Source organism: Phocoena phocoena, chromosome 6 (assembly GCF_963924675.1).
Source record: "Phocoena phocoena chromosome 6, mPhoPho1.1, whole genome shotgun sequence".
Classification (NCBI taxonomy): Eukaryota; Metazoa; Chordata; class Mammalia; order Artiodactyla; family Phocoenidae; genus Phocoena; species Phocoena phocoena.
Genome location: NC_089224.1, coordinates 45,538,556 through 45,565,602, shown reverse-complemented (window position 1 = coordinate 45,565,602; position 27,047 = coordinate 45,538,556). Strand labels below are relative to the sequence as shown.

General features: G+C 42.1%; 4 protein-coding genes across 4 annotated transcripts; all 4 read right to left on the bottom strand.

Annotated features, from left to right (window-relative positions):
* Positions 1–340: 340 nt before the first annotated feature.
* LOC136124416 (interferon alpha-1-like) lies at positions 341–910 on the bottom strand. The gene has a single exon (XM_065879125.1). It carries the CDS (start codon positions 908–910, stop codon positions 341–343), a length of 570 nt encoding a protein of 189 aa, XP_065735197.1.
* Positions 911–5,581: 4,671 nt separating this feature from the next.
* On the bottom strand, positions 5,582–6,094 carry LOC136124623 (interferon omega-1-like). The gene has a single exon (XM_065879396.1). It carries the CDS (start codon positions 6,092–6,094, stop codon positions 5,582–5,584), a length of 513 nt encoding a protein of 170 aa, XP_065735468.1.
* A 9,994-nt stretch (positions 6,095–16,088) lies between these two features.
* LOC136124375 (interferon omega-1-like) lies at positions 16,089–16,835 on the bottom strand. Its single transcript, XM_065879043.1, has one exon. It carries the CDS (start codon positions 16,767–16,769, stop codon positions 16,089–16,091), a length of 681 nt encoding a protein of 226 aa, XP_065735115.1. The 5' UTR covers positions 16,770–16,835.
* A 9,642-nt stretch (positions 16,836–26,477) lies between these two features.
* On the bottom strand, positions 26,478–27,047 carry LOC136124419 (interferon alpha-1-like). The gene has a single exon (XM_065879129.1). The coding sequence runs from the start codon at positions 27,045–27,047 to the stop codon at positions 26,478–26,480; it is 570 nt and encodes a 189-aa protein (XP_065735201.1).

Genomic DNA, 27,047 nt, shown 5'->3' with positions numbered 1-27,047 from the left:
AATACAAAGTATATATTTTTTCTCTTAACCACAATGTATACATGCACATAATATTATGTAAATAAAAATAATTTAAATCTTTATAAATAGTAAAATAAATATTAAAATAGATAACTAAATATTTAAGTAGGTAAGTAAGTAGATAGATCAGCATGGGCATCTATGAGGGACGAGTGCCTGTAGCGTAGATCATCATGTTGCTTAATATTCCTGAAAACACATGACAAATTAATTCAATTCAGGACATGATGAGAGCAGAAATGAGAGTCTTTGACATGGCAGCACAGGTGAAGTGTGGTCTCGTTAGTGAGAATCATTTCCGTGTTGAACCAGGTGTGTGTCATTCCTTCCTCCTGAGGCTTTCTTGCAAGTTTGTTGATGAAGAGAAGGATCTCATGACTTCTGCTCTGACAATCTCCCAGGCACAAGGGCTGTACTTCTTCTCTTGCAGATAGACAGTGATTCTGTGGAAGTATTTCCTCACAGCCAGGATGGAGTCCTCCTTCAGCAGGGGAGTCCCTTCCGGCCCCGCCTCCTGCATCAGACAGGCTTGCAGGTCAGTGAGCTGCTGATAAAGTGCAGTGCAGAACTTGTCCAGGAGGGTCTCATCCCAAGCGGCAGCCGAGCCCTCTGTGCTGAAGAGCTGGAAGGTCTGCTGGATCATCTCATGGACGACAGCGATGGCTTGAGCCTTCTGGAACTGGTTGCCTCCAAACGCGTCCTGGGGGAATCCAAAGTCATTTCTGTCCTTCAGGCAGGAGAAGGGGGAGATTCTCCTCATTTGTTGCAGGAGCATCAGGGCCCTCGTGTTCGTCAGGCTGTGGGTCTGAGGCAGGTCGCAGCCCAGAGAGCAGTTGGAGTTGCAGCTGAGTAGCACCAGGGCCAGGAGTAAGGACACGGTTGGGGCCATCGGGGACCCTGTAGATGCTGCCGGCCTGGCAGAGGTGGGGGACTCTGTGAACTCTGCTCTCTAGGTTCTCTGAAGACCTTCCTTCAGGCCTGGGTCTTAAATGGGAACCCATTCGTTTCCATTTTCTGAATGTTCCCTCTTACTTTCTACTTCTGTTTTTGCTTTTCATTTTGCACTCTTCAGATAGGTTAGGGCAGGGTTTCTCAACCACTGTTTTTTATCCTTGCCTCCCCTTCTCCTGCCCACAGAACCTTTCTAGATATTTTTTTTCCATATGGCCCCCCTATGAAATTTTGATACACAGATATACTGTGTACATTGATGTGTACTCCATGCATATCTCTACTTTATAAATAGAAAAAGAAAGTGAAAAGTCTTTTCTTTTTATTTGATGCAGGGGTGAGTATGACAAAAAAAATTAGGCTAAAAATTAGCTGTAAAAGCTACTGCAATTAATTTAACATTTTGGTTAAGTGTGCAGAATGACTTTTAATGTAATACATTTACTTAATAAATAGGAATGTATCAAATTACATATTCACTAAAAATTTATACAGATACTTCACAAGAATACCATTGTATAGATATATTTTAAAATCTATCAAAACTGCTAAAAGCATTGAAAATTTAAATGATTTTCTTAACGTTTATTTTTAAGTAATTATTAGTTTTGATTCATATCATAAAATGATTTCTAACTTCACTAGCTGCTAGATATTCCTCTAGATATTGTCAACAACTTTTTCTCTTTAGGACTAGACGTAATTATTGATCTCCTAGATATCTTTTTTAGAATTAAATAATAAAATACAACCTATTTGTGCTTAATTCCCGATGCCCACATCACACTGAGGCTCAAACATAAGCAAAATCCACAAGACAGACAAGGACAGCTCATAAGTAAGCAGAGGGCACCTCTCACATTATGATTTTGTGTTCAAGCATATGATGGAGAGAAAGTCCTCTAATGAAACATCAAGCCACCATAGCTTGTAGCATTGATCCTGCATATTGTGTATCTTCCATGCACTCAATGTCAATGCCTCTCATCTCATACACAAGAAAACCCAAAGAGAAAAATGAATACAGAGGAATGAGATTTTGCTGGATAGGGTTGACCTTTGGAATGCCACCCACCATTGTAGTAGCTAAGATTTGTTCGCACCCCTAAGAACTAATGTTTGCACCCGTGGGAGCGATCTGCTCCCAGATGATTTAGGAATCATCATCGGTTTGCATCTTTCTCTGTATTTTTGCATTGAATTTCAGATTCCCCAAAGGACTGTCAGAGGTTCCAATCCAAGCCTATTCTTTTCAAACAAAAGAAAACCATCTTTGTAATTAATTGAGAACTGGATAAATATTGATTGGTATCATGGAAAGAATTAACTTTCAACTCTGATCATGAATTCTTTTATTTTGCAGTGGATGTTCTGTGGCCTCAGCCCTCTGTAATTCCGATCTTTCAATAAATAATAGGTATGTGACTATCTTTGGCAAATCAGCTCTGTAGCAACTGGACTCTTTCGTATTCTCTGTGGTATCCTCGGCACCAGGCCCAGTGTAATCACGCAACAGGTACTTTTTACTAAAGCAGTTTCTCAGATGTTCTCCTCCCACTGGAAGGCAGTTACGAATGACCAAGCTATTTTCCTTTATCACGGTCGTATTTGCTGGGATTATAATAGACAGTGGCTGGTATTCCCACTCTACTCCTACTGGTATCAGTCATGCCTACTGAGTTTGTTGCTAAAACCACTAGGATTCTCTTTCCTTCAAGGTGCATATGGCTCTGGGGATTCAAGTTGTAAGAGCAGCACAGTTTTCAGCCTTGGCCCGGCACTCTATTAAACTCAGAGGATGGCCTCGTCGCTAATTTGTCCTCTACTAGGTCATGACAGAAAATAACCAGATTGGTGTCACATACAGAGCCATGTATCTGAACTCAAACTCTCCCTGATTCACACAGGTCACAGCAACCAGACAATTAACCAGGTTACTCTTTGGTGGATCTTTACGGATGTGGCAATGACTACCTATATCCTGAGATTCTTTGGAGACTCCTCACAAAGACTGATGAATGATCATTTTCATCCTGTGTCTTCATTCCCTTTCAAGGGACGATGGGGTCCATTTCAGTTTGATTTCCAAATTTTGACACATAATAATTAAAGCATTACTGCAGGTTGAAAGTCAAGAGTTTGGATTCTGAGTCCTCGGTCTGCTCTTTTGGCCTGATAAATGGCTCCTTCTTCTTTATTTACATGAATATATTCTGTCTTCTGGTTGCCAAGACATGTAGCCTTCAATGCCCTTTCTGGTCTGAATGTTTCCGTCCCCACACAATTCGTATTTGGAAGTCCTAACCCCCAAAGTGATGGTATCAGGTGGCTGGCCCTTTGGGACCTGATTAAGGTGGGAAGATGGAGGCCTCACGAATGGAATTAGCACCCTTATCAAAGAGTTCAGAGATAAATGCCGCCCTCTCCTGCTGTATGATGATACAAGGAGAACTCTGCAGTGTGAGACCTGAAGCAGGCTCTCACCAGAACTGGACCACGCGGACACCCAGATCTTGGATTTCCAGACTCTAGAACTGTGAGCAATACATTTCTGCTCTTTACAAACCACCCAGTCTATGCTCTTTTGTTGAAGAAGCCCAAATAGTAAGACATGACCTGACCTATTGTGTCCTCAGAATACCTCGCAGAGGTCTGTAAAATACCTAAAGTGAGAGGCATCATCTTACCCAAGCCCGGTTCCTAGACAGCTAGTCCAGTCCCTGTCATTTCAGGAGCTCAATACATACTCATGAAGGGACCAGTGATGATAGTAATAGGAGAAGGAAGAATACCAACATATATTAGTTAGATATGATATGAAAGGACGATACTCTACAGAGACTTTGGAAATTCTTCATGGTTCTACAAGGGAAGTGATAATGGAATATTGTGTGAGATATTTTTTTAGAGATCATTTGCAGGAATATTTTCTTCTTCAAGTTTGCATTTTCAATACTTAGAAGATCAGGATGAGAGTCTGGGCCTGGACGCAAATGGAAGAGTTGCTCTCCATTTTCTCTTCAGTCATCCTCAAGTACTTGCAAGGAGCTGCCTGATCATACTTTTCTCGTCTCCCTCAGGCAATAAGGAAACAACTTGTGTCTACATTTGTGGATATTTTCCTCATAGGCTATGCCTTTGGGCATCCATTTGAATGCTTCTTTCCAACAGTCTATGATGCTGTGAACTCTGAGTGACATCCGTGTCATCTTCCCCAAGCTGAACTTGTGGAATAAGAATTTGGGTCTGATTGTGGGTTTCTGTGTTTTTTTAAAATTTTCTTTATTTCAGCAAATGAACAATAAAAATACATGAAATCATAATACCACTGAGTCTGAGAATAAATATCCAAACTTGACTGTTTTCTTTCTTTTAAGGCAGAACTACAGGATGAGATTTTTTTAACTTTTTATTTCATACTGGAGTATATTTGATTAACAATGCTGTGCTAGCCTCAGGTGTACAGCAAAGTGATTCAGCCACACACATTCATGCATCCATTCTTTCTCAAACTCTCCTCCCATCTAGGTGGCCACATAATATTGAGCAGAGTTCCCTGTGCTATACAGTAAGTCCCTGTTGGCCATCCATCCCAAATATAGCATTGTGTACATGTCAATCCTAAACTCCCCAACTATCCCTCCCCCACCCTTCCCCCCTGGTAACCATAAGTTTCTTCTGTTAGTCTGTGGGTCCGTTTCTGTATTGTAAATAACTTCATTTGTATCATTTTTTTAAGATTCCACATATAAGTGATATTTCTCTTTCTCTGTGGGTCAGATTGTTTTTTAATGAAGTGTTTGCAAGCAAGAACATTAGTTGTTCCCCTCCACCCCACTCAGAACTTCATTAGGACAAATAGTGTAAAGATGAAAAGTGGTCTTATGCACTGAACTTGTCTCCTCGTCTATTAATCATCCAATAATTTGCCAACTTCTTTGCAGTGAGATTTCCACGAGGATAAATCCAGGCCATGTAATGTGAGCAGAAGTGCTCTTGCCCTGTATAGTCCTGGCCCTTGAAAACGTCCCATGTGATGCACCAGACTTTTTCCCTTTACCACTGAGTGGAATAGACTCAAATACTGCAGAAAAATTTGCAGTCACCTGTTGATGATGGACAAATCCACAAAACAGGGGGTACCCATGTCCCCGAATCACTCTTTGGAGAGCAACTTAGAACATCCATCTGATCAGGAATGCCTGCCTTGTGTTCTTATACCAGGGAAAGGTAAGATTCTATTATGATCAAATTCCTGACAGCATTCTGTTTACCCGTTACGGCAGTCAGCATTAAGTTAACTGACAAATATCTTTAACACCACACTATCCAAAAAACCTTGCTATACTTCATGTGTTGAAAATAGCAAATACCTGTGCCAAAACTTAAAGTGATCTTTTAAATTACGTTATAAAATTATTTATACAAGAAAAGAGATTGTGTTCTGTCAAAACCTTTTTTAAAATCATGATTTTCATTTCAGACATTTTTCAGCCTGTGAGGAAACACAAGTCGAGATTGCGTTGGACTTGAACACTAATGTAATTGAATGAGAAGTGTCACGAGTATAAAAAATATTCTATATTTGTTGACATTTCTTTGAGGATTCTTACATAAGGGAAAGGCACCTTTTAATTTCCACTCTGACAACCTCCCAGGCACAGGAGCTGTATTCCTTTGCCTTCAGATAGACACGGATTCCATGGAAATACTCCCGGGCAGCACGTCCCAAATCTCGACAATCCAGATTGTCTTTTTTCATCTGCTCCAGTCGGTGCAGCCTCAGATGAAGGCTAGAGAGAAGTTTATCGAGGAGGGTGTTGCTCCAGGCAACACGGCTGTCCTCCGTGGTGAAGAGGTTGAAGATCTGCTGGAGCATCAGATGGTGGTGACAGGTGCCTTGAGTCACCTGGATTGGGGTGATATTCTCTCTTTTCCAAGGAAATTTGAAGTCGGTTCTGTCCTTTAGGCACCACTGAGAGGGGATCCTTTGCATCTGTTCCAAATGTTGGAAGACGTCCTTGTTTTCCTGGCTATGGCTTCTAGGCAAGTTCCAGCCAAGAGAGTAAGCAGGGATAGAGCAGAGCATCACTCCTGCCACTAGCAAATAGATCTGGGCCATTAAGAATGAGTGATTCACTAGACGGCCGCCAGGAGACGCGTGGGCACCGCCAAACAATTAGTGCGAAGCTTCCTTCCCTGGAACTGTGGACAGCGTCCTTCCCTAGGCGGCCGGTAGAGGGCGCAGGGTTTGTTTGGGAAACGCCGACTATTAAGTTTGCCGTCTGCAGTTGTCTCCTGCAGCTCGAGAGACAGGGCGAAAAGTAGTCCCTGAGGCTGCTTTAATAATCAGCATAGTGCGCGAAACACCTTCGTTTTCTCGGTGCTGAGTGTTGAAGAGGAAGCCTTGTCGCGGCCTCGCCAGAGACATTTTTGTCTGGCTGGGAACAAGAACCTTGCATTTTCAGGCTTCCCCTGAGTTTTGCGCTTTATTTTCTCACAGAAACTTGAGCGAGGCAATTTTTGGGAAAGAAGCCTTTTTCTGAGCGGTCTGAGGTGGGGAATCACAGCGATTCCTAGCCTCAGAGAAAGGGGAGCCGATTTTTCAGATTCGGGCTCGTTTCTGGCGCGAGACGGCGAAGGCCCAGAGAAAGGGGAACGCGGCGACGGCGATGGGACGACAGGACGGTGTTGGGGACGCCCTGAGGGGTGAGTCGGGGCGCGGCCACCACCGGGGCCGAGGACGCGGGAGCTGAGCGCCCCTGTAGATTCTCTGGGACTTCGTGGTGTTTTTCAAGGATACAGCGTTAAAGTGAGGGAGAAAGTATTGAATATCTGAAAAGTAGGAATATTAAAAAAACTCACAGCCTTTTATTTTTTACATTTTAAAATTAATTTTATATTTAACTTAATTCATATCATATTTAAATTAAATATTTTAAATGTTTCATATTTTTATAAATTTATGTTAAAATATTTTCAATATTAAGCATAGAATATTAAAATGTATTTTCATATTAAAATATAGCATTTTATTAAACTTTATTTAAACTATATTGTCTTTATACCAAAGTAAGTATTTAATATAATTAATTATTTGTTTATTTATTTTAGGCTGGGTTCAGTCTTCATTGCGGTGCGCAGGCTTCTCATTGTGGTGGCTTCTCTTGTTGAGGAGCACAGGCTCAGTAGTAGCAGCACATGGACTTAGTTGCTCCACGGCATGTGGGATCTTCCTAGACCAGGGCTCGAACCCGTGTCCCCTGAGTCGGCAGGCGGATTCTTAACCACTGCGCTACCAGGGAAGCCCCAAGTATTGGGAAGCCCCAAGTATTTAATATAGTTTTACTTTTCTATCTTTAATGGAAGGCAACTCATTAATATTTTCAAGATTACTTTTTCACTTGTTTTTAATTGAGGGAATTACCATATTTGACAATTTCTAATGACCCCGTGATTGTCTGAACTGATTTTTAACTCATGTTCCTGAAATGTCTTTCCCAGGACCTCACCTTGACTATAAGTTTACAAAGAAGAGTTGGTGTGTACAAGCAGATTTCATTTACGTCCTGAAGGCTTACTTTGTAAGACTGTCAGGGCCATGCAAATGGAGGTCAACTTCATTTCTTTACTTAAAAGTTTTATATTTTGTTCCTCGTGCATATTTTGGTATTAATTTTCATTATAAATATTGCATGAAAACATCCTTTATCTCGATGACTTAGATTTGGTGCCTTCTTACCATTCGTGCTTTAGAGAAGTACTAGCTTAACATTGCCCTAATGCTAACCCGGGAAATAGCTTTTGAATTAGAGTATTGTGCTGTTCCATGGCTGAAAATCTAGGAATGCTTTAATTCTCATCATCTCTCCCCCATATATATATTTCTTACCATTTTCCTGGTCTCTACAACATTATTTTAATGTCTTTTTTTATAGGAAGAAAAAACGCTTTTCATTGCCTTCATCTGATTTTCTCAACTCACACCCCCTTGGCTATGGTAACCACAAATCTGATCTTTTTCTCTGAGGTTATGTGTTTGTTTTTAAGGTATAATTTAATCTGTGTCTTAAAAATTAACACCACAGGTGGTGTGAAACAAAATAAGGTGAGGAAAAGGACTATTTATCTCATTCATACTAGTCACAGAGTAGCCTTTTTTTTTTTTTTCTTGTGGGGAGGAGGTCAAAACACTTTCTTAGATGCTGCAAAGAGCTTCAGCTGCCGTAGGATTTCTCTCCTTAATGTACGGGGCACTGCTCTAAGGGTGGAGACTAGGTCTCTACTCCTTCGCAGGCCTACAGGCAATCCCTCTCCTAGAGTTTGCATTTGGGGGCCTCAACATGCAGACCCCTGAGTGTTAAGGAACCTGTAGTCAGAGCTTCTCTTGGCTGGGCTGAGGGTGGACTATACAGGTTACCATTTGTTATATTAATACAAAGGGCTGCTATCATTCACTCTGTTCAAATTCTCAGCCTGTACTTTGCAAACTTTATTTTATTTGATCTAGGCAATGTCTTGTGTGACCACAACTAAAGGTGTCTCCATTTTTTAGAAGAGGAAATGAAAGTCTGATGTCATTTAAATTGAGGAGCCCCAGATTTTTGTCAGAGTGGAGCCTTCTGCTGCTCCCAGGCCCTCCTCTTCATCAGCTCTGAGCACTGGCCCTCAGCTGCACTGAGCACGTGGTGCTTCCCTCATCCTAATCCTGCCTCTAAAGTCTGTCCTCCCTGCTCCCTGGAGGGCGGTCACCACCCCTGCCTCACTTTCCTGGAATCCACATTGCCAAGCGCATTGTCACATATATATGCAGTCAAAACATTTCTGGTGACAGAATGAAGAGAACTGCATGGATTCACCCTTGCTGTTCATTTTTATGTCACCATTATCTGTAAACTGTCAGAAACTGTGAGCTATGGTCCTGTAAAGAAATGTGGAAGAATTTAAATCTAATGTATGAGTCCCTTTAGAGGAGAATGCAGAGAGGTGAGGCTAGTTGTATTTTGGTGCAATTTAAGAAGTGGCAAAATAGAGTACAGGGTCAAACCTCTAAGTATTCGTATTAGAACTGAAAAAGAGATATATTGAGACTCAGGTTTTTATTTCAACCTTGGGTCTCATTTAGATGAATACATCCTATTGGACTGATACTCTTTCATGTTCCAGGAGTGTGTTTAATGTCCAGTGTAATAAAAGGATTGAAGTTGTGACATTCCATGTTGCCCATAAATGGCTTATTTAAGAATCTCATTTGCAGGCAGGTACTCAGAGCAGCTGGATACAGGCTCCCACAGCCAGACACCTGCATCACCAGGCTCACCGGGGCCTGCCACCCTCCTCACTGAGGACACCCAGGATGATGTTCTCCAGCTCTGTGTGCACCCTTAGCTGTCACCTGGCCCAGAACCACAGCCTGCCAAAGCAGGAGACCCTCACAGTCCTGCCCCTAACAGGGAGAATCTTCTTTGTTTTCCTGCCTGAAGGACAAGAAGGTTTTCAGGTTCCATCAGCACCAGCTGGCTGACAGCCAGTTCCAAAACGCTCAGGCCGCCTCATTCTCCATGAGACGATACAGCACTTCTCCATCGTCTTCAGCACAAACAGCTGAAATTCCTCAGTGGGCTTGATCAACAGTGGGCAGATCTGGAGGCTGGTTTGGTGCAGGAGATGGAGAGGAAAAGACCCTGCTGGGCAATGAGGACTCCAGCCTGACTTTGAAGAACTTCCAAAGGACCAGGCTCGATCTGAAAAGAAAGTCCACAGCCGCTGTGCCCAGGACAATATGAGAGTGGAAGTTAAGGCGTGAAAATCAGAGTGTGCTTTCCCTGTATGTTCAACCTCAGAGAACCCAGGAGTGGGAAAAGGAGACCTGGACCCAATCTTCTACAATGGAGTCTTCTCTGCTTAGAGGTGGCCTCTAGCGCGTCAATATTCACTCAGTTCAATGACTTTTCTTCTGATTCAGTTGTAAATGCATCGAGTCATCTCAGCACATTGTTTTTCAACCGTAAGTGGAAACAATACTTTTGAATGGGGAGAAAATTTATTTTTAATTTGTAATAATTAGAATGTATTTCTCTATGATGATTTTTATATTTTCCACATTTATTCTTCATATTATGATATGGTCAGCTTTGTGTCTTGTTTTCCTTTGCTTTGGGGGTGCAAAAGGTATATTTTAAGTGTTAGGTTTAATTCATACTCTTCAAGAAAATCAGAGTGTCCTTAAACCTTTAATCTGCCTAAAATCCAAAAGGAACATAAATCGTTTTATTCATTTCATTGGTTCTTAAAATATTTTGAAGTATCTCTGCTTTCAGGATTTTACTTGTGTTTTTTAATATATTGGTAGATAAGACAAAGATATTACTTTCTTAATGGAGCACTCTGTCAGAGAAGACAGGCCTTAAAGAGTAAAAAATTAGCTTGAAACCCTTTCTAGGTTATGAAGGAGATGCACAAGGCATTATGACAGGTTATAGCAGCTGGAGCTATTCTCTTTTACTTGTTCTTTCTTGGAGAAAGCATGTCTAATGGTTGCTGATTCCATTTCAGCAGTTGCATGATCAATCAACTGTGAAATATATTATAGAGTCATGGAATTTAAACTTCAACAAAGAAGTGTGACTATCCCTTTTATTGTTGGCACTGTGGTGGGTGCCAGGTGCAATGAAAATAGTAGACACATTGCCCGCTGTCACAGAGCTTGCAGTCTGGTGGGGATATGGGTAACTAGGTGTTCAACGAAAGGAATGCTAATGCTGTGACAGGGAAAGTACAGGTTCTTGGGAGTATGTGGGCTTGCATGGATCAGGGAAAGCTTCTGCAAGAGCAGTTGGTAAGCTGGCATCCCAGGGGCCTGCAGGCGTTTGCCAGGTAATTGCATGATGGTCAAGTTTGGCCATGTATGGAGATCATCTAGGGTAGCAGGTAAATATGAGGGTTTGGAGCTAATGACATTTGTTTGGAGATGTGACCCTGGGTAGAGACATGCATATGGAAGTCAACAGTCATAGAGAGGACGTTTGGAACTATTTGGGAGGTTGAGACTATATGTGCAGAGAGGATGAAGTGCGGGACTAGCATAGATCTTTGAGGAACACCAATTCCCTAAGATGAGAGTGTGGAGTCAACAAAGGAAGGAGAGAAGGAGGGGCAGAAAAGCAGAGGATGGTGGTGACACGGAGACCAGATGAGCGTCAGACTTTCAAATGGCGGGTATAATAACAAGTATCTGATGCTTCGGACATGTCAGCCAAGGCTGCTTCACGTTGATCTCTAACCTCAGTAAGATGTAGCTTATTGGCAATATCTTATGACCTAGTAAGTATCTTAAGAAATTAATCTCAATTTTCAAGATATTTTTTTCCTCTCATTTGTTTTAAGCAAGGGTCTTAGAAGACCCTTAAGGCTTCATAGATTAAGCATTCAGCTTTGTATATATAATCAGTGGTTTTCATTGGAGAGTTTTATTCACTACTTCAAAATGTCATTTTATATGGATAAGTTGCATAAAAATTTGTAATCTGCATCAAAATGCTTTTAATTTCAGCATGGTGTAAATTTAAACTTAATATATTACTTTCTACTTAATATTGGTAAATATCTTCTGTGCCAATGCACTGACTGCATTATGTTTTGATGCCCACTAGAGATCCATAGGTATTTGTAATCTAGTGTTTGGTACATCTGTGGAATATTGCATTTGCTAGTAGAATTTAAAAATGTGTTTGTATGCTTTGCACAATACTTAAAAAGATGATCCTATTTTAATTCACAGAGGTAGAATTTTTGCATAACAAAATTGTGAGGTCAGTAAGGCACAAATATGGCATTATATCAATATCTTTTGGGGACTTCCCTGGCGGTCCAGTGGTTAAGACTTCTCCTTCCAATGCAGGGGGTGTGAATTCGATGCCTCCTTGGGGAGCTAAGATCCCACATGCCTCAGGGCCAAAAAGCCAAAACATAAAAAAAAACAGAAGCAATATTGTAACAAATTCAATAAAGACTTTAAAACTGGTCCACATCAAAAATATCTTAAAACATTATGTATCTTTTGAGTGGACATGAAATAATGGCTTTTACTCCTTTGTGCATACCTGTCACAATAACAACTATCATTGCTATGTTTAATATGTCCCTGGTGCTTAAAATAATCTGCTCACTTAAGATAACTTTATGACTTGTTATGTTCTCATGATATAGAGCATATAACATGCGATGGTATGTTGAATGGACTATAGTAGTCTCATTATCCCTATTCTAAAGCTGAGAAAACTGTACTATAGGAAAAAGAAAACAATTGCCCGAAATCATGCATGAAGCCGAAGGAAGACTAAGGAGATGCCGAGCTAACAAATTTACTGGTCGCCTGAGAAGACAAGAGTAACCCACAAGAGAAGATGCAGCAAGACTGTCATTTTCACACAGTTTTACTGACACAACTATGTTAAGCTTATTACACTTACCACTTTTATTAACAACTCTGAGGACCAATGATGTCCCTAACAGTGTGCAGGTTACTGGGTGGGAATAAGAAGTGTAGCTGGAGAGTGAGCTGAGTGCTACGGGACCTGATGTAGATGGAGATCTCTTTCCTAAGCCTGATGAGACTATGCTGTTCCACTCCCAGCTTTGCTAAGACCCTATACCGCTCTGCCTCCCCTTTGGGCTCCTCTTGTCCCTGCTTGCTCAACCACAAACATGGCCAGGAGTTCTGCATCCCTGCTGCTCCAGAGCCTGTCCCATGAGAAAGGAAAGGCGAAAAGTCCTCAGCTGTACACTTTCATTAAGGCTAAAAGGAGCTGAGCTGCTTTGCCCAGCCTTCATCAGGACGCAAGAAGGCCTTGGAGTCAGATGCAAGTTACTCTCCATCAAAATATTTGGGGTCCTCTGGTTTGTTCCATTTCCTTCTGAACTTGAGACCTCAGGAATGCCAAATTCCAGTGCTGTTTTGGGGAATATGTGAAATTTCTTGTCTCTGTTCCTAGAGGCTAATTGGGACATTTGGGAATCTATGTGCCTGTGTAACTCCAAACATTCCAACCCACGGCTGTTTACAGATCAGTATCATGATGGAGAAGGGGAAGGACTGGGAAGTCCAGTTCCTGAGACTCGTTCTTTAATGGATTTTCTCAATTTTTAAAGCCCCTCAGCATTTGTCAAGTTCCTATGCTTTTGTATTTGCTTTGTGAAGGGCTGTATTCATCATGACACAAATGAAGGTGGCTGAGATGGTAGAGAGTGTGCAAGGCCACTGTCAGACTCCCTCCCTAACCTTCCTCTGCCTCAAACACTCAAAGTCAGCTCTCAATCAGAACTGGAGAACCCCTTCTTTTCTCTAAACCCAGTTCCTGGACTACTGCTTCCTTCCCCCAAATGCAGCAGAGACTAAAGAAAACACTCTTTTTTAGAAGAAACAATTTACTTGTGAAGAATGAACTTTGCTGTTTTTGAGAGAGACCATTTTGTTTTCAGAAGATGCCTTACCCCAAGGCTTCCTTCCATATTCTGTTCCCAAAGGGACTCCCTCGTGTCAACCTCTTGCTGAACTAGGACCCTGGAATTCCACAGGGCCAGCTAGCAAGAGGGATGCCTGAGATGACAGAAGATATGAATCACCTTTCTGAAGAGAGGGTGGGGCTGGTGTCACATGAGTGCCTTTCAGGTGAGCTCTGCAATCCAAAAATAGGAGCCTGGGTGTGTCTAGCGAGAGTGGAAGCAAAGAGAGAGTGGAACATGCTGAGTAGACTGTTCTACTGGGAAGAGATTCTTTCAAGATTAATGCCCAGGAACTAGAATTCGAGGTCAGAGGTTCAATGCCACTAATCGTAAGGTCCATGTGTGTAGAGCGGTGTCATTTCAAAGCTCTTTCACACACATTGCCCCAGGCAATCATCACAACAATCCTGGGACTCTCCCAGACACAGACTATGAAACTTAGGGAGGTTAAGTTGTCTGAGTCATTACCCAAACTTTTGCCACCAAAACAGTCATTGTTCCACCACGTCTCACACTGTCACTTGATGGGTAAGTGCCATGGCCCAGCTTTCACATGGACGAGCAGAGCGTGGGTTAGAAGTGTCCCAGGTCCTGACTTCTTTGCTTTGTAGCTCTGAGTCTCTCCTCTGGGGGGGCCATTATTTTCTGAGAGTACAGGCTCTAGGAGGTGACATTGCCAGTAATTATAGACCTGGGACTGTATGGAGAAGAGAACTAAGATCAAACCCGGGAGAGCCCAGGATTAGAGAGCAGAACCTTACCTTTCATAGCTCCTGCTTTTTTCTTCCTGATTCTGTGTTGCTGCTGAAAGCCCCAAAAGTGAAAGAGTTCAGAAGCTATTTTGTGCCTTTCTCATACTAAGGAAGCAACAAATATTATTAATGAAAAATGTTTGTGACTTTTTACATTATTTGAGGTCTCTGTTATTTCCATATTATTCATTTTTAAAGGAGATCCAAGTATTTTCTACTGATCCTTCTTTGTCAAAGAATTTTTACTAATTCCCAGAAAATCTTTCAGAAGTATAATACACAAGGACTTCCCTGCTGGTAGAGTGGTTAAGAATCAGCCTGCCAATGCAGGGGACACGAGTTCAAGCCGTGGTCCGGGAAGATCCCACATGCCGCCGAGCAACTAAGCCTGTGTGCCACAACTACTGAAGCCTGCGTGCCTAGAGTCCATGCTTCGTGACAAGAGAAGCCACCGCAATGAGAAGCCTGCGCACCGCAAGGAAGAGTAGCCCCCACTCGCCGCAACGAAGACCCAAAGCAGCCAAAAATAAAATGTAAATAAACAAATGAATTTATTTTTTAAAAAAGAAGTATAATACACAGAAATTGCAAGTATCTTCAACATACAGCACAGAGAAATTTCACACACTGAATACATTGTGAAACTAGCACCCAAGTTAAACGTAATAGATTTTGCCCAGGACCTAGCATGTTTCTTATGTTGTCTTCCAGTTGCTACCTCAGAGCAGCTCTCCTTCTCCTCCCCGAATGTAGCCACTCTGTGACTCTAACAGTCCTGATTATTTTAGACAGACACACTTTTGTGCCTCTTGTGTATATTTACTCATTGAATCCTGAGAATAATCCTATGAAAAATTACTACTATTGACCCCATATTAAAGATGAGGAAACTAGTGAGCTTAGTGTTTGTGTTATTTGTCAAGGTCACACTGCTATTAATAGCAGAGCTGGGATCCAGTGTCATGAACCCTGGCTCCTTCTCAGAGGTTTTGAAAGTCCTAGAACTCTCCTTTCCCTTGTGCTCTCTTCCTATGACTTTCACTCTAACAGAAACCTTGAAGCTGGAAACCTGCACAGAACCAGAGCAGCTGTGTGGCTGGTCAGTGAGTTGGAGGGTCTGAAGGTATGTATAAGGGATGAATGGTTCAGTAAAGCAGGACCAGGGAGAAGGTGGGAGGAAGGTGCCAGGATTGGCCAGTCAACAGCATATGTCACCAGCTTCCCTCGAGGACATGACTCCTTCCCACAGGTATTTGCACCGACCACTCTTTCCTGGTGGTATAAATCAGTTACACCTCTGACATCAGGACTAACCATTCTCCATAATTTCCAGGACTTCCCTCAATTCCGTGGAATTCCACCTTTTGACAAGCATTTCCTGAAATGAAAGTGGTAGGACTGTTCCAAAGGACAAAATGGACAAATACTAGTCTGAAATAAATTTACATAGAAAAAAATAAGAATGTAGGTTTCAGAACTTAAAACACTCAAGAAGTTTTCTCTCATAAGAATTTAATAAATAAAAAACCATGCAAATTTAATGAAATGGAAAGGTGAATATTTTCTAAATTTTAATACAATGTAAGTATAAATATATTTATATGAAAATATAGAAATAAAATACATAAATAAATAAATAAACAAATAAACAGAATAAATAAATAACAGGGTAGTCATTGCTTAGGGACTGATGCCCCTGAAGCTGAATAATTTTAACATATACTTGCTTATTACTACTGACAAAGTATTAGCTGAATTCATACAATAAATTCTGTGATTAAAATTGAAATAAGAGCCTTCTGAAATGACTAAAGACATGTGTGCAAGGGTGATAGGGCATCTTAGTCAATGAGAAACATTTCAAGGTGACCCCAGGCCTCCATCCATAATTCTTATCCTTTCTTGCAAGTTGGTCGATGAAGACAAGGATCTCATGATTTCCACTCTGACAATTTCCCAGGCACAGTCACTGTATTTCTTCTCTTTCAGGTAGAGGTGGATTCCCTGGAAGTACCTCTTCACGGCCAGTGTAGGGCCTGTCACTCCCAGGGCAGTTTCTTCATCTCCCATCGCCTGCACCAAGCAGGCGTCCAGGTCCTCCAGCTGCTGATGGAGTCCAGTGCGGAGTTTGTCCAGGAGGGAGGTGTCCCAGGCGGCAGGGGAGCGCTCTGTGTGGAAGAGGCGGAAGGTCTGCTGGAGCATCTCGTGGAGGACAGAGGTGGCCTGGGCCTTCGGGAGCTGGCTGTCATCCACCATGTCCTGGGGGAAACCGAAGTCTTTTCTGTCCTTCAGACAGAAACGAGGGGAGATTCTCCACATCTGGCCCAGAAGCATGAAGTTCTTGCTAATCCACACGTGGTTCTGAGACAGGTCGCAGCCCAGAGATCCACCAGGGCCATAGCTGAACATCACCAGGGCGGTCAGTAGAGAGAGCACGAAGGCCATGGGGCAAATGAGGCTGCTGCTGGCCTGGCTGAGACGGGCGTCTGGGGGAGCCTTGGGGGTAGGTTCTCTGATGACATTCTTTCTAAGCAAGGCCATTAAATAGGGAACACAGGAATTTTCATTTTCTAAACATTTCTATACACTTTTACTTCCTTTTTTTGATTTTCACATATCTTCTCAGTATGGTCTATGAAGATGTCATCATTGTAAACTATTAGTTTTGTAAGAAGTTTAATTTTCCCAGTAATTTCAGATGTGCCCATCCAAATGGATATTTATGAATCAAATGAGAAAGGTTTTCGTCTTAAAGTCAGAAGAGATGAAGGTTTGTAAATATGCACATTCTATATCTCTTTCATGCATAAATGTTGGTCTTCTCTGTTCCAGGAACAAATTTTTTGCCCTGATCTTAGGTTCCATTTTTACCTCTTACTTTACATAGGAAGGCAGGCTCTCTCAGCCCTATGGTTTCTGTATTTGCTTAGGGATTTACCAGATCACTCTGGCATAAGCTCTTTGAAACAAAAGATGGGTTTTGTTTAGTGTTTGATTTAGAGAAGAGGCTGATTATTATGAGTCCATGAGCTTCTCCCATGTTTCCTTTCCTTCTAGAACATGTTGCTTCATGTCCATGTGGTCATGCTTCAGGGGACCACGAGGTGAGGACTATTATAGATATTGTCCTTTCTTTCCACCATTTTCTTACTGGAGACCTATAGTCCTCCACAGGCTGGGCCAATACCCCCACCAGGAATCCTGGTTCTTTTCAGGAGAACATGGGTGTGGAGATCCTAATTCCAAGACAGTTGTATTTCCCCAGCAGCACCTCAGTCACAAGGGAGAGATCACATCTAGTCACACCCTGTCCTCTAGAGTGACAGAGTCCCCTTCCTAACCTGGACTCCCACCCTGAGGGCAGGCTCACATATCCCGAGGACTTTACGATCTCCTATCTGTGGAGGGGCTTGTTTATTTGTTGGGAAAATAATTCATCTTCCAGGACCCTCAGCCTTGCCCCTGGAGTGTTTGTGTGAAGGACCCTAGTGCTCAGTGGTGACCTCCTCCCCTCCTGACCCATGTCTCAGGTATCAGAAGTGTCAGCAGCCCTCAGATGCTGAGAGCAAAAGTGTGTTTTCTCTAAGGTGGTGGAGGAGTTACCCAATTCTAATTATTTTATCCTCAGTAGACACATAATTTTTATTTTGCCAAATACAAATTTTATTATTCAACTCTTTTCCTAAAGCTAGTCAACACTTGTGATGCTCAAAGTTTCTGAGCTGGGGCCAGAGAATTCAGCGATGGTGTTGTCTCTCATTAAAGCTTATGTCACAGAAACCAGTGAGGTTCAGTTGTTCATTCAGTCAGTTGATGCCAGTGGGCTTCTCCCTTCCTCTGCCTCTGTCTCCCTCTGAGAATGCAGGGCAGCGAGGCCCAGGATTAGGTCAGAGAGAAATCGCCTTCTTTCCTTTACTTGTGTGTAATGTTTCATTTAAAGTTTTTGTAACTTATATTCACTTAGTGACTTATTGGACCAGATTTGTCTCGCTGCTCCTGCATTAGTTCTAATTCATGATGAGGTAAGAACAATAAAGGGAGGTAACTGGAGTGGCTCCAGACTCTATCATTTACAAACTTAAAATTTTTTGTTTATCACTGCAACTGTCCTAGAAAGTAAAAGTCGACAGCTGTCTTGTGGGCAAAAAGAAAACAAATGTGGGTCTGAATGTCATGAATGTGAAAGAAGGGAAGTGATTTCCCCTGACACAATGCCAGATTCTAAGTTAGCTAACTTCAGTGCAGCACAGTTGGGGACGAGGCTACGTCAGAGGAGAAGGATGAGGCCAAAGTGAAAAACAGAAAGACAGGAACATGGTTGCTTCTGCCAGAAGCTCAGAAAAGACCAAGTCCTGGGTCAGTTGACGGCCTTCAGCTTCGCAAGACCAGCTTCCTCATGTTTCTTTCATTTAATCCATGAATGATCAGTTTTGAGGAGAGCAGGAAGAAGTCACACCCACCAGCTCACAAGTGACTGGCAACCAGAACCCCAGTTGCTAGAACACTAACCCTGTCTGGGAGGATCAGCAAGATCAGTCTTGCTGAGCATCTGTCTAGGTGATAAATCCATTCAGGCAATGAGAAGGGTACTTTAAGAAAACTAGAATTAAAGGAAGGGAATTAGACGATTCCAAAAGATCCTGATCTTAGCTGGTAAATAGTAATCGTGATATTAAAAAGTAAAAACTGAATTTTATTGTTGCTACTAATGGACTAGCCACTCTGTAAGTTCTTTAAAATTTAGGGACTTCCCTGGCAGTCCAGTAGTTAAGACACCGAGTTTCCACTTCTGGGGGCACAGGTTCGATCCCTGGTTGGGGAACTAAGATCTCGCATGCCCCGTGGCGCAGCCAAAAAATAGAAAAAAAAATTAACTCAACACTCTCAATAACCCTATTGGATCAAACTCACTTATACAACTGGTGAGAAATATAAATCTGGACAAATGAACTGTTTCAAATGTACCAAAGACACAAGGGCAAACCTTAGGGTGCTTACAATGATTTGTCTGAAAGCACCCATTAAAGAAAGTGAAGGCTGCACGTGATCACGATATTTAGGAACCAACAAAATAAGCAGACAGAGGACAGTGAGATGACAAAGGACCCTTATTCCACTTAAGATGCCAAAGGGTTACTGTCTATGGTTTTGTAGGACTACATGGGGTGTGGTCTGAGTCCACTGAACTGACTTTAAGTTTAATCAAAATAGACAAAATCACTATTAAGTAGTTAGGAGGGAATAGATTTTTCTGCCTATTGAAAAAAAAAAAAAAGTTTCCAACTGGCCTAGTGGTTACGATCCGGCACTCTCACTGCCGTGGCCCCGATTCAATCCCCGGTGAGGGAACTGAGATCACACAAGCCACGCAACGCCAAGTCTAAGACTTCGTGAGTGATTTCTTCAATGAAATATAGTAAAATAACTTTATTAACCCTAGAAGAGCTGACCCCTGGAATCTATGTATTTTTAACGCTTGAGTTTTCTTGTGAGTTTAAGAAAATAAAAAAGCACCTAACAATTTCTAGCCATGTGAGCTCTGACGTTTCTCCTTCAGGATGACAACTAAAAAGTCACTCACCATCTGGTTCTACAAGAATAAAGTCATTAGCCACAGCAGTCCCTTACCCCAACACGCCCTGACAGGAGATCAGGAATGGGGCACTCTCTGCTCTGGGAAAACTGATCTGTCAATTTTCCCAGATCTGCTCTATTCTGATAGGCCTGCAGATAGTTAGATAATTTCCTGAGAAAATTCTATGAATTCAATTTTTTGCAACTTCTCATACTTAGAAAAGCACTAAAATCATTAAGAGTGACAAATGCTCCTCATGAGTAGCAGCAACCTTCTACCAAGATGTGTCCTTGATTGCACGTATCCTCTTCACCACAATCACGTATATACTGACGTCCCCATTATGTGCTTGGAGAAATTCATCAGAGCTGACTGAGAGGCTGTCCTCCAGGCTATAGTCCTCAGTAAGTCCTCCCAAAAAACTGAACTCGCAGCTCTTATGTTGTCGTTTGTTTCCAGTCAAGAAGGACCTCACTGATTTCCCAGGAGACCTCCTCAGGTCAGCCTGCTGTTCTCATTCTCAATGAAGACACCTCCATTTCTCACCTGCCGTCCAGGCTGGACATCCATTTGTTTACTGATAGAGTCCAAATAAGAATCTCTACTCTTTATTGTTCCAACTGTTGGTTAAGATGTGGGTATCGAAGAGGCCTTATGTATGACCAAGACGGAAGAGCATACGCGCTTCTTAGACAGAAGCAGTGAAGGTTTTTAATGGGCTCCTTAGCAGGGAGAGTCTGGCTTGAACTCCAGAGTCACCCTCATGGCCTTGTATAGTTGTCTTTATTTAAATTTCTAGCCTCAGCCCATTAAAACATCATAATACTGAAGAATTGAAATAAAAATATTATTTAAAAAATCATTTGTTAATAAAATGATATTTTTCAGTAATATAGGAATGGTTTCTGCTTGTTTTAGGATCCTAATCCTTAGGAAGGTTTCCAAACCTCTAAATGTACTTTAAATGTCCATCTGACTTTAAAAGTACCTACTCAGGGCTGTATGCACCAACTGGAAAGAACAGAAAGATGATTGATCCATCAGTGTCCTCTTCCCAAATTGCCTAAATTAAATAAAAGAATTTCCACTTCGCTCTTTGTTGCTTGTAGAAATTGTGACCTTCCAGTGTGCATGTTACTGATACCTGCCCTGCTGGAAAAGCTCTATCCCAGTTGTTGCTAATTATATTAAAATCCCTTCCTGTGTCCCTTCTATTCAAGCATGTTTTATTTTGTTTGTCTTTCAAAGGGGCAAAGACATCATGATGGAATGTGAGAAATTCCTTGGATTGCATTTTCCCCAGGAATATCCTTCCCTGCTCTGCGATAACTTGCTGGGTCCTAAGGAGAAAAGAAGTTTGCAGCTGGCACTGAGGTAACCCTCGTCCCTTCCAAGACTGCGCAGGCTGCTGTGGTATCAGTGCTGGGGACACTGCTAGTGGCCACGTCTTTCTGGGAGAACTCTGTGCTATTGCATGCACCTCAATGTTTTCTTCTCTGAAAAGGAATGTTCTGGAGAAACACTTGCCTCAGTGCAGCTCATCTGTGTTCTTCCATGTCCTGAGGACCTGCCGCTGTTCCAGTGAACGCTTTAAACATCTCTGTTCTCCTTCCAAGTTCTCAAGCTGCTGCTGCCTTTCAAGTCCATGTTTCCTGCGCTTTGGGCTTTTTGAGCAAATAAGAGTCCTGAACCAGGTGAGTTCCTCCTAGTGCAGTCAGCACGTGGAAGTGTGCAAATAGAGGCACAGGTGAGCTCCTGGATTCTCCACCATTGTTCAGTGTTGGGCAGGGTGCCATCTATTTACTGTGTTTCTCTGGGAGAGTGGACAGTCTGGACCTGCAGTGCTTGGCAGGCGGGGAGTGTGGAGTCATATGAGAGTTTCTGACAAGGCTAGAACTTTCTCTCAGCTTCTGCTTTCCATTGGTGGCTTTGTAGTCTTAAGGGGAAATTGACAGCCAGAAACCCTAATGGAGAAAGAAACAGCTGTATGAATGGGCAGTACAGCTTAATGCAGAGTGAATGGGGAAAGTACACTATGGATTTCTACACCCGGAGGAACTGAATGATTGTGATATTTTAGTGAAAGAATGGGATCCAGGAAAACAGAGAGGAAGGGGAATTGTGCCTTGTATCAGAATCAGCAGATAGATATATGGTATATTTTATATGTAGCATATTTTATACTATGTATTCATATATATGTACCATATATGTATATTATTGTATATAAAATTACATACAATTGATGACACCCTTTCTCCCAGTTCTGATTTTTAGGCTGTCATTGTTTTGCAGTCAGTGACAGAGAGGCGGGGAGGAGAATTCATTTTTCCCATTTAGACCTATATGAAAAATATAGGAAACAACTCAGTACCTGTTTAGCCCTCACTCTGTGGATGATACTCTGCTAAGTGTTCTTAAATATTCTGGTTGGTCTAATATTCAATACAACTCTAGGAATATTTTCCGTACTTTATATTTGAGGAAACTGAGACTCAGGGAAGTTAAGTGATTCCCCAGCATCACACGTGTGTCCTGGCAGAATCTAGACTCAATGCAGAAACCCATATCACATATAAATAATTATTTAACTTCCATCCTCTGTAATTCTCAAGCTCTTTGTTTTCTTCTTTGGTGCTTTCTGAAGATTATTTTTCCTTGGTTGACTCCTAAGTGCACTGGCTACTCCGCCTTTGTGCCCTCTTCAGACTCTCCTTCTCTTTCTCACTCTTAAAAGTTGAAGGTCCTCATGAGCTTTCGGTCGTCATCTCGTCCTACACTCTACTCCTTCGGAATGACATCCACATATGCTGCTTCCAATGGGAAGTCTGTCTTTAGATGTTTCTTGGCCACTTTATGGAGTCCATGTGCTTTCTCCCCTTCTTGAGATGCCTCATTCCAAATTCTGGTGAGAGAATCCCCTTTTCCCTATCTCTCATTGTAATAGGAAACTTAATTGAAATAATTTAGCATGATTACTTTTTTTATATCTTTTATCTTTTCCAAACAGAACTCTCCAGAAGAATAGGTTTGGCATTTTCTTTTTTCACCTCTGTATTCTCAGAACTATCATATATCCGATATAGAAATATGAAGTTTTAAAATATAACCTGGGACTTCCCCGCTGGTGCAGTGATTAAGAATCTGCCTGCCATTGCAGGGGACATGGGTTCGATCCCTGGTCCAGGAAGATCCCACATGCCACGGAGCAACTAAGCCCGTGGGCCACAACTACTGAGCCTGTGCTCTAGAGCCCGCGAGCCACAACTACTGAGCCCACGCGCCGCAACGACTGAAACCCACACGCCTAGAGCCCGTGCTCCACAACAAGAGAAGCCATCGCAATGAGAAGCCCGTGCATCACAACGAAGAGTAGCCCCTGCTCGCCACAACTAGAGAAAGCCTGCGCACAGCAACAAAGACCCAGCAGGCGAAAAATAATTAAATTTTTAAAAATAAAATATAGGGCTTCCCTGCTGGCGCAGTGGTTGAGAGTCCGCCTGCCGAGGCGGGGAACGCGGGTTCGTGCCCCGGTCCGGGAGGATCCCACGTGCCGCGGAGCGGCTGGGCCCGTGAGCCATGGCCGCTGAGCCTGCGCGTCCGGAGCCCGTGCTCCGCAGCGGGAGGGGCCGCAACAGTGAGAGGCCCACGTACTGCAAAAAAAAAAATATATATATATATAAAATATAAACCACTGAAATAAATGAATGATGAGTAGAATTTACCATCCATGTTTCAGTATGCCTTGCAAATTAAAGCTACTTCTTTTTGTTAGACTAAAAATATCCAAGATGTCATCTGGGGGAGAGTTTCATAAATTAAACAAGAAAATAATTTGAAACAATATAGAGGTAAGCATATTTTATTATATTGAATACACTATAAAGTTGAACATGATATTATATGAACAGAACTATTTAAAATACCATACATGGTATGACTGAGATAAAGTAGGAGAATAAATAGATGACTATATTAGAGCCCTTTGCACGTTAGTCTCTATCATTTTGACTCCTAGTCTGATCATTTCTAAATCTCTCCTGTATATAAGTCTAGTTCTGATACTTGCTCTGTCTCTTCAAACTGTGTTTTTCACCTTTTAGTATGGTAAGTTTCTGTTGAAAGTTGAACATGATGTATGGGGTAAAAGGAACTGAGGTAAATTGGCCTTTAGGGTGAGGATTTACATTTATCTTGCTAAGAGGTTGGCTGTGTTTACTTCTAGTCCTGGGCTCTGTTTCTGCCCTCTTTATTTTCCATATCAGCGAAGCTGGCTTATCTTTTGGGACTGGTCTTTTTGAAAATGGATTGATTAGACCTGTTTGACAAGTAACCACCATAGGTGACAGGTCTATATCTTGTTCACCATTTTATCATTAGTACAGAGTTCATAATAATTATTCCAAATAATTATTAACAAAGAGTATTCTTAGATTTTCCATTAGACCTCCCAGCAGAAGCTTCTACTGACCTCGTGTCAGACCCTTATATTGAAGTAATTATTAAGCATCATTAGACGATTCAGTACATTTCTACTGAGCCTCTTCGTTCATCATTCTCCATCTCCCGGTGAAGACGTAGGGTGGTGAAAATGTAGGGCATAGGATGCTAGATAAAATTAGCCTTCTCTGCTTTCCTGGTGTCAGAGTCTTTGTAATGTTATACGTTCTTTTTCATTTAGTATTTTTCTGGGCAGGGTTTGTCTTGCTACTACTGAATTACTTCCTTTATCATCTTGAGTTGAGTATCTTAAGAGGGAAGCAAAAATGGAAACATAAAGGGCCCATACCATGATTTTCCATAATGTTCAATACATCATTGATTTGCTTCTCCATTCAACTTTCTTGGAAAGCTCTTCTTGCATTTGATGTACTGAGGTAAAAGGAAAACAAATGCAAATCTGACTATGATGAGAGTGAAAGAAGTAAAGTGACCCCCCAGGTGAAATAATGACAATGGAAGTTCTTCCCTTGTTACCCTTCCTCTTGCTCCAGTATGGGTTCTGCTGATTAATTCTACCAAACAAGCTGTCACTAAGTGACCAATGCCATCTCTTTTCCCAATGTAGGAGCACTTTCCATCTACGTTTTCACGAAGGCATTGAATCTTCTAAGCAGTTTCAGTCTTTCAAACATGGTCTTCTCACCTTTCTCTCTTGTCCTGTTAACATATGGCCATTCCCCTTGCTTTCCTTTGTAGCGTTCCCTCCCTTTTAACGTTGAGGTCTTAGTATTCAATTTTCAGTCCTTTTCTCATTATACTCTCCTCCTATTTGATCCCTTCTCCTGTTCCATGCTTTACACTTCACGGAATTGCTTATAAATTGCCATCTCCAGTATCCAATGGACATTTGCACTGAAATGTCTACTAGTTAACTATAGGTAATAGCTACTGCTTTAATTTCTATATCCACGCATGACATGATCTACCTTCTGCTGGGGGAATTCCATTTTCCCACCTTCTCACTGTAGCACTAAATTTAACTGATATTAATTTCTACTACACATTAGTACTATTTTAAAAATAATTAAATTTAATTGTGAATTAACTGATTTTTTAAAACTGCTTATTTATTTATTTGGCTGCGCCAGGTCTTTGTTGCGGCACACGGGATCTTCATTCCTGCGTGCAGGATCTTCATCACGGCATTCGGGATCTTTGGTTGCAGCATTCAGGATCCTTTAGTTGCTTGCGGCATGTGGGCTCTTAGTCGCGGCATGCAGGATCTAGTTCCCTGACCAGGGATGGAATCCGGGCCCCCTGTATTGGGAGAGCAGAGTCTTAAACACTGTACCACCAAGGAAGTCCCTGTATCAACTGATTATTGTTTTTAGGTTACTTTCCTTTCAAAAAAACAATCAAAGTTACCCAAAGCAGAATTGGATTAGTTATGTTCACCTCTAGGTCCTGAGGGCAACACACGACCTGGCTAGAAGAAGTCTATTTTTATTTCTAATGTGAAAATTGTAATGATGGGTCAAGGAATTGTAAGATACATTCTTTAATCAGGTTGCACATTCAGGCTTGGTGTTTCTTTCTTTTTTTTTTTTTGGTGGTACGCGGGCCTCTCACTGTTTTGGCCTCTCCCATTGCAGAGCACAGGCTCTGGACACACAGGCTCAGCGGCCATGGCTCACGGGCCCAGCTGCTCCACGGCATGTGGGATCTTCCCAGACCGGGGCACGAACCTGTGTACCCTGCATCAGCAGGCGGACTCTCAACCACTGTGCCACCAGGGAAGCTCCTTGGTGTTTCTTTTTTAAAGAAAAAAAGCAAAACAGGAAGTTTTCTCTAGTAAGAATTTAATGAACAAAGAAAACTCGTAAACTGAGTTAATACAAAGTATATATTTTTTCTCTTAACCACAATGTATACATGCACATAATATTATGTAAATAAAAATAATTTAAATCTTTATAAATAGTAAAATAAATATTAAAATAGATAACTAAATATTTAAGTAGGTAAGTAAGTAGATAGATCAGCATGGGCATCTATGAGGGACGAGTGCCTGTAGCGTAGATCATCATGTTGCTTAATATTCCTGAAAACACATGACAAATTAATTCAATTCAGGACATGATGAGAGCAGAAATGAGAGTCTTTGACATGGCAGCACAGGTGAAGTGTGGTCTCGTTAGTGAGAATCATTTCCGTGTTGAACCAGGTGTGTGTCATTCCTTCCTCCTGAGGCTTTCTTGCAAGTTTGTTGATGAAGAGAAGGATCTCATGACTTCTGCTCTGACAATCTCCCAGGCACAAGGGCTGTACTTCTTCTCTTGCAGATAGACAGTGATTCTGTGGAAGTATTTCCTCACAGCCAGGATGGAGTCCTCCTTCAGCAGGGGAGTCCCTTCCGGCCCCGCCTCCTGCATCAGACAGGCTTGCAGGTCAGTGAGCTGCTGATAAAGTGCAGTGCAGAACTTGTCCAGGAGGGTCTCATCCCAAGCGGCAGCCGAGCCCTCTGTGCTGAAGAGCTGGAAGGTCTGCTGGATCATCTCATGGACGACAGCGATGGCTTGAGCCTTCTGGAACTGGTTGCCTCCAAACGCGTCCTGGGGGAATCCAAAGTCATTTCTGTCCTTCAGGCAGGAGAAGGGGGAGATTCTCCTCATTTGTTGCAGGAGCATCAGGGCCCTCGTGTTCGTCAGGCTGTGGGTCTGAGGCAGGTCGCAGCCCAGAGAGCAGTTGGAGTTGCAGCTGAGTAGCACCAGGGCCAGGAGTAAGGACACGGTTGGGGCCAT